The 6649-nt window shown below is 23.8% G+C and overlaps 1 protein-coding gene across 1 annotated transcript; it reads left to right on the top strand.

Moving 5' to 3' along the window:
- The first annotated feature begins 382 nt into the window (after window positions 1-382).
- Window positions 383-4762, top strand: LOC113555821 (protein arginine N-methyltransferase 1). The gene is made up of 6 exons (XM_026960373.1): window positions 383-553; window positions 2285-2539; window positions 2617-2787; window positions 2853-2985; window positions 4123-4292; window positions 4368-4762. The coding sequence occupies exons 1-6, from the start codon at window positions 518-520 to the stop codon at window positions 4749-4751; spliced, it is 1149 nt and encodes a 382-aa protein (XP_026816174.1). The 5' UTR covers window positions 383-517; the 3' UTR covers window positions 4752-4762.
- The last annotated feature ends 1887 nt before the right edge of the window (window positions 4763-6649 follow it).

The following is a 6649-nucleotide window of genomic DNA, read 5'->3' as shown; positions in this document are numbered from 1 at the left end:
TGTAAACAACTTATAGTATTACACCCTTTTTTTATAACCACTACTGCCACTGGCGGATTTTAAGCTGATAATATTATATTGGCGTGTAGATGGCAGTGTGCAAGAAGAAAAGAAATCAATATATTGGAGATAATGGTAGTAACGTCTTGAACACAAATTAATTAAATTTAATATTTTGATTATTTCAATAAAATAATAAAAAAGTGTTAAGATCTTAGGTTTAAATTAATTTTTAATATGGAATTTAATTAATCAATGACTATAATCGACGTTAATCGACGAAAAATATCCTAATTTTGAGGTTAGGCATTAACCATAAGAATAATGCGGTTGCGTATTCGTTACCAACTTCAATAAGTTATGTTTTTCATTTCCACTGTTCATCATTCCTCATTATTGTATTATGTTAGTAATCCAACCGAATGCGGTTTTTTTGTATTAACTTTTAATATAAATTATTAATTTTTATTAAATTGTATTTGGTTGTAGCTAGTCACTTATTTATAACGTAGAAATAATGTCTCAAATTCAAACGACTGCCGGGATTAATGCTGTAAGTTCTTTACACATCCATAATTTTAAATCAAACTATGTTGAATTGTGTGTTTGTATAACTTAAACACTATGGTTTCATTATAATACATTATAATAAATCTTTTAATCACTTACAGTTTATTGCTGTCGAAAATTATTAAGTATAACAAATTATGTTAACATCAAAGTAAACTGTAATTATATTAATGATATTTCAATTTAAAAATTTCCAAACAAACATGTGCATTATTACTCATACTTAAAAATTAATATTCACAGTATATTGTGAATTAAATGCTGATTGTTAAGAAAAACCTGAGTTTATGCACTACTATTGTACCTACTTTTACATTTATATTAAAGATTGTAATGTTTTCTTTAGAAAGAATTACGGTTATCCAACTATTAGGTAGAACAATATTTAATATTTTTCAAGACCCATTTAATTTATTAAAAGCATCACTAATTTAAAATTTAAAAGGTTTTTAACTTTTAATTAAAGTTATATTTTTCCAGCCACTTACACTTACTAATTTTACAAAATGTTTCAATGTTTTATACATCTAACATGTTAGTATGTTTAAATAAAATATATTAATATAAGTATTTAGTAATTACCTATTTTAACATTTAAGTTTTTTATATAAGTACATTTTCCGTGTATTACTTTTGTATTAATAACATATAATACTTAATGAAATTAAGTATTCTGTATTAAATTATCCTCCATATTTAATTTAGGTTCTGTTATTATTGGTCTCCAATAAAAACTACCGATTGTTTTGTGTAGTTGTATAACATTTTACATGATTTTTAGTTACAAACATTCTTAATGTTTATTTTTATTCCTTTTCTTAAAAATATGTGTCAATTTAAAAATTTTTCTAAGTAATGTCATTTAACTCATAAGTTTTCTAGCAATCAGTTGTAATTTTTGATTTATTTGCAATATATATTATCTGTTCTATTTTTTAACATCTAGTTTTCTTATATCATCCGCCAAAAACCAATTGTTTAGGTAGTTCTTTATCATAATATATATCTTTAAGGCCAGTAAATAAGGATTTATCAACTTCTTCTTTGAGATTAGGACTCCCTATTTTAATGGAACTACATTTAAACAACTATTCCCATCCGCTACTGTGGAATATTTTTTCAATTAGTTCTCTTAAGTTTCTGTTTATGTTGACTGATCAACCATTATATATATTTAAGTATATAAGACCTATCAAAAATGGTTTTTAAACTAATTTCTAATTCTAATCTCACAATTTTGATTATAGTTTTTAATATTTATTTTCTGTAATATTTTCATACTGATATATAAATTAATATTGTGCCTAATAGTTCCAAGATTAACTAAAAAATACCAAAATCTCAATCTATTTGTCATAAATCAATAGAAATTACAAATCACTATATTATTGAGCAAACTATTTAATAAGTATATCTGTCTTACTATATGTTTCAAAATCATACATATTAAATTATTCTAATATTATAAAAAATTCCTAATAGTTTTGTAGAAATTGCTAATTGATTTACTTAAACAGGTTCATGCTCATTTTTAACGGCTTATTGATATAAGAATATAAAGAAAGTCATAAGTCATTATTTTTACAGAGCAATCAACTTTTACAAGAAATAACAATGTGAAGATGACAGTTTTTTTTTATATTATATGCTCATCCAGATGCCCTTATAATTAATTTTTCACCAAATCACAACCTATTTTTAAATATTTTAATAGGATACTAAAATCGATCCTATGGAAGTAATAATGGATAATAATGTTGTTGATGATGATGGTGTTGCTGAAACATCGTCTGCATTAGCTGTACCAAACGGATTAAAAAATAGATCTGTAAATGTTAGTGATATGACTTCAATGGACTACTATTTTGATTCATATGCTCATTTTGGCATACATGAAGAGATGTTAAAGGATGAAGTACGAACTCTCACTTATAGAAATTCTATGTATTACAATAAACATTTACTTAAGGTAATTTTTATCAATATTGCTTTTATAGTTAATTCATAAAAATTAAACAAAAAAAAATTAAAATTATTTGCTTGCAGGGTAAAATTGTGTTGGATATTGGATGTGGTACTGGAATCTTATCTATGTTTGCTGCCAAAGCTGGTGCAGCCAAAGTGATAGGTGTAGAGTGTTCCAACATTGTAGAATATGCTAAACAAATTGTAGCGGATAATCATCTAGACCACATTGTTACAATAATCAAAGGAAAAGTAAGAAATAAATATATTATTTAGGTATTTAGACTTTATTTATTAATTGTATTATGTTTGTTTAGGTTGAAGAAATAGAATTACCTGATGGTATTACTAAGGTAGATATTATTATATCAGAGTGGATGGGCTATTGTTTATTTTATGAATCTATGTTGGATACTGTACTTTATGCAAGAGATAAGTGGTTAAAAGAAGGTAAGATAAATTGTATTATGTTTAAAAAATATGAATTAAATACTAAAGATATTTATAAAGAAAAATATTCTGTTAAACCATATTAAGGTTGACATTATTGAAATTGAATACCGATATACATAAAAAATAAAGCCAACTCCAAGCACAAATTCATGATCAATTTGTGTGTGGGGTAGGTAATTATATTATTATTTTAATAATAATATTATATAGTACTTAATATATAATAATGTTAATACACTATAATTATTATGGAAAAAATGGTTCAATACAATTTTACTGAGATACTTCAGTGGGCTAAAGTTAAACTTGTTAAACAATCTTCATTGCAGCTAATTGTCTTAAGGGTTAAAATGAATGTTCTACTGACTGGGTGTTGCAAGTATGGATATTAAATCTAAATGTTTGGATAAAGACTTTTTGGCAACACCTTTAGTGTATTGATTGCAAATTTTGTAATCTTCATTTTTCCATCCACTTGGATTAAATAACTTACAGTTATTGACATATTCACAATACTCGGATAAATCTACATATATTTTTTTATTGAGATTTATAGCAAATAATTTTTCTGTATGAAATTATAATGTAACAGTAAACAGATATATAGTTATTAAAAAACAGAATCAAATTAAATACATTTATTTTTTTTCTCAATACTTCTGAAAAACTGACTGAACTTATAACTAGCTAAAAATTGTAATTCTAAGCCTGTCATCCGACAAAATTGTCATAACATATACATATGCATATACATAAATATATTGTTATTTTCTAAAATTTGTGATAATGTATGTTGGCTAGTGGGAAACTAGGATATGTACAAATACTTCTAATAAACTGTGGTTGTATAATTATACTTAGAGTTTTTAGTTTGTCTGTACATATTTATAATATAACAGATCATCCCTCTCATATTATATATGGGCTTGACTCAAATCCATGCTATATTCAATTTTTTATACTGTTATTTTATTAATTTTTATACTATAAATAAGTATACAATTAATATTATTTATTATTAAATAAATTTATAACATATTAATTTTTTTAATATTCTAACTGAAAATGTTATGTGGCTATCATAATTATTTAGAACCGTGTATATTGTTTACCTAATGTTTTGTATTGTTTTAGATGGAATGCTGTTTCCTGATCGTGCAAATTTGTTCATTACTGGTATTGAGGATAGACAATACAAAGATGACAAAATTAACTGGTGGGAAAATGTATATGGATTTAATATGAGTGCCATACGTAATGTTGCAATAAGTGAACCATTAGTAGACTGTGTAGAACCTAAACAGGTAAAATTAATAAATTTTAAATACATTTTTGATATTAATTCAGTGTTATATATGTATATATATATATATCATTAGGTTGTTACAAATTCAAGTTTATTAAAAGAAGTAGATTTATATACAGTTAAAAAAGAAGACTTAACATTTACTGCTCCATTTAATCTTCAAGTTCGTCGCCAAGATTATGTGCATGCATTGGTTACTTATTTTACTGTAGAGTTCACCAAATGTCATAAACGTATTGGATTTTCAACTGCTCCAGAATCACCATATACACATTGGAAACAAACTGTATTCTACCTGGATAATTATTTAACTGTGAAAAGAAATGATGAGGTGTATGGAACTTTTTCAATGTCTCCTAATGAACGCAATACCCGAGATATGGACTTTGTTATTGACATCGAATTTAAAAATGATGTGAACGATGTGACCGAATCTAATAAATACCGTATGCGTTAATAGCATTAAGATATCTTATTTTTTATTACAGTAATTTTTTTATATATATATATATTACTTTTAACTTTTAAGATAAAATATTTACAATGCCAATTATGTTTAATTGAAGAACAAAAATTGCATTCATTGAGAAGTAATTTTAATTATGATATTCTCTTTCTAATATATATTTTTTTATTCACTCTTCCTCGATTTTCCAACATCAGTTATATTTATAATTGATATTAATTAGATGCTCACTTACAATAATTAAGTGATATCTTGTAATTTATATATTATTAAAATAATTACTTAGAAAAAAATTTTAATATTCATTGTATATAGGTAACGTACGAACTTAATAATAGTGATTTTATTTGGATTCACCTATGTTTGTTGTTCCTAATTTTAATTTTTTAGTCTTGGCTTTGATATATAAAAAGAAATATGGTATTAAACTTTATGTATTTTTTTTCTATAATTATTTATATTTTCTTTTTATAATTAACTAAGAAATATAATTAAATATAACCAACGTTAGGTTACTAAATTTTATATTTCAAATTAATTCATGTAATTGAATTTATTTTACAGTAGGTTTTATTTGATTTAAAATAATTTTACTAGTTACCCAAGGCGAAACTAGAATTGATACTACATATCGGCATGAGTAAGCTAAATTGATTGGTGTGGTTCATATAAATCACTTGCAAAAACAATTGGATTTTCCCTCTAAAAAATATATTTATAATAAAATCACAATTGATTGTTGTTGTAATATAAAGTTTGCTTGCTAGTAACTTTAAAAAAAAATATATTTATTGACATACATTTTTTAGTCATTCTTTTAATATCGCAGGGTAATGATTTATAAAATTGTCTTCATTTCTTCAATATATATTTTTGATAACATTTTTATATTGTGTATGTCTACCTCATTGTTTAGTTTGTAATGGGAATAGAGGATGTGATTTTAATGGTAAATCAATATATGTGAATCTGATGGACAACATTTCTTAACAGAGGTGATCAGCTATTAGCTTATTCTATTATTTTATATATTTCTTTTAATAGGTAGGTTGAACTTACTACTTTTACAAAAAATTATTAGTATATATATTATATAATATTCTTTCATAAAATAACATTACTGTAACTATTTTAAACTTATTATCAATACCATAAACTACTATAATAAGTTTGTGTTTTACATAGTTTTAAATTAATCAAAAATTTTTTATATTGATTTGATAATTGTAATGGCAAAATTTTACTAACTTTATAAATAGTATATTTTGAATTAAAAAAAAAAAAATACTAAAATCATAATTTTTCATTTAATTATACAATTTTGTCAAACTTTCAAAGTTTAATGCTAATTTCTTGCACATCACTTTTTTCATTATTATTATCATAAATATTCAATTGTATGTATCATTATCATGTCACATTCTATTAATGTAATAAATATAAAGATTTTACTGAAGTATAATTAACTGCTGCCTAATTGTCATGCTCTACAATAAATTATATGAGATCTCGTTTTAATAATATCAATAAGAATTCTGTATAGAGAAAACATCTGTATATATCTACAAAATTACTACTGTGTATTAAAATAAAGTAATTGATAGATACCTGCTTCATCTATCTACTAAATTCGTAAATTTACCTACTACTAAATTTTTTAAAAAAATAAATACATTGAATTATAATGTATTTTTTTTTCACATTATGATTTATGATAGTAATAAATATATTAAAATGTATACATTCAGCATTTTATCTATTGCGCATATGCCTATGGAAGTGCTCATAAAAATTTTTCTATATTGGCGCTAGAATTTTTTTACAATTATTTGTAGAAATAGTTATGGAGAATCTTGTGTTGAGTTTTTTTACCTTAGGTATAAATCTCA

Source organism: Rhopalosiphum maidis, chromosome 4, assembly GCF_003676215.2.
Source record: "Rhopalosiphum maidis isolate BTI-1 chromosome 4, ASM367621v3, whole genome shotgun sequence".
In the NCBI taxonomy this organism is placed as follows: Eukaryota; Metazoa; Arthropoda; class Insecta; order Hemiptera; family Aphididae; genus Rhopalosiphum; species Rhopalosiphum maidis.
Note: the sequence above shows the minus strand (reverse complement) of the source record. Positions and strands in the feature narration are given on the sequence as shown.

Bases quoted from the DNA above. Each gene is read 5' to 3' on its own strand.
- LOC113555821 (XM_026960373.1), top strand. From the start codon at position 518: ATGTCTCAAATTCAAACGACTGCCGGGATTAATGCT. The intron at 554-2,284 runs GTAAGTTCTTTA...ATATTTTAATAG, and splicing joins CGACTGCCGGGATTAATGCT to GATACTAAAATCGATCCTAT. The intron at 2,788-2,852 runs GTAAGAAATAAA...ATGTTTGTTTAG, and splicing joins TTACAATAATCAAAGGAAAA to GTTGAAGAAATAGAATTACC.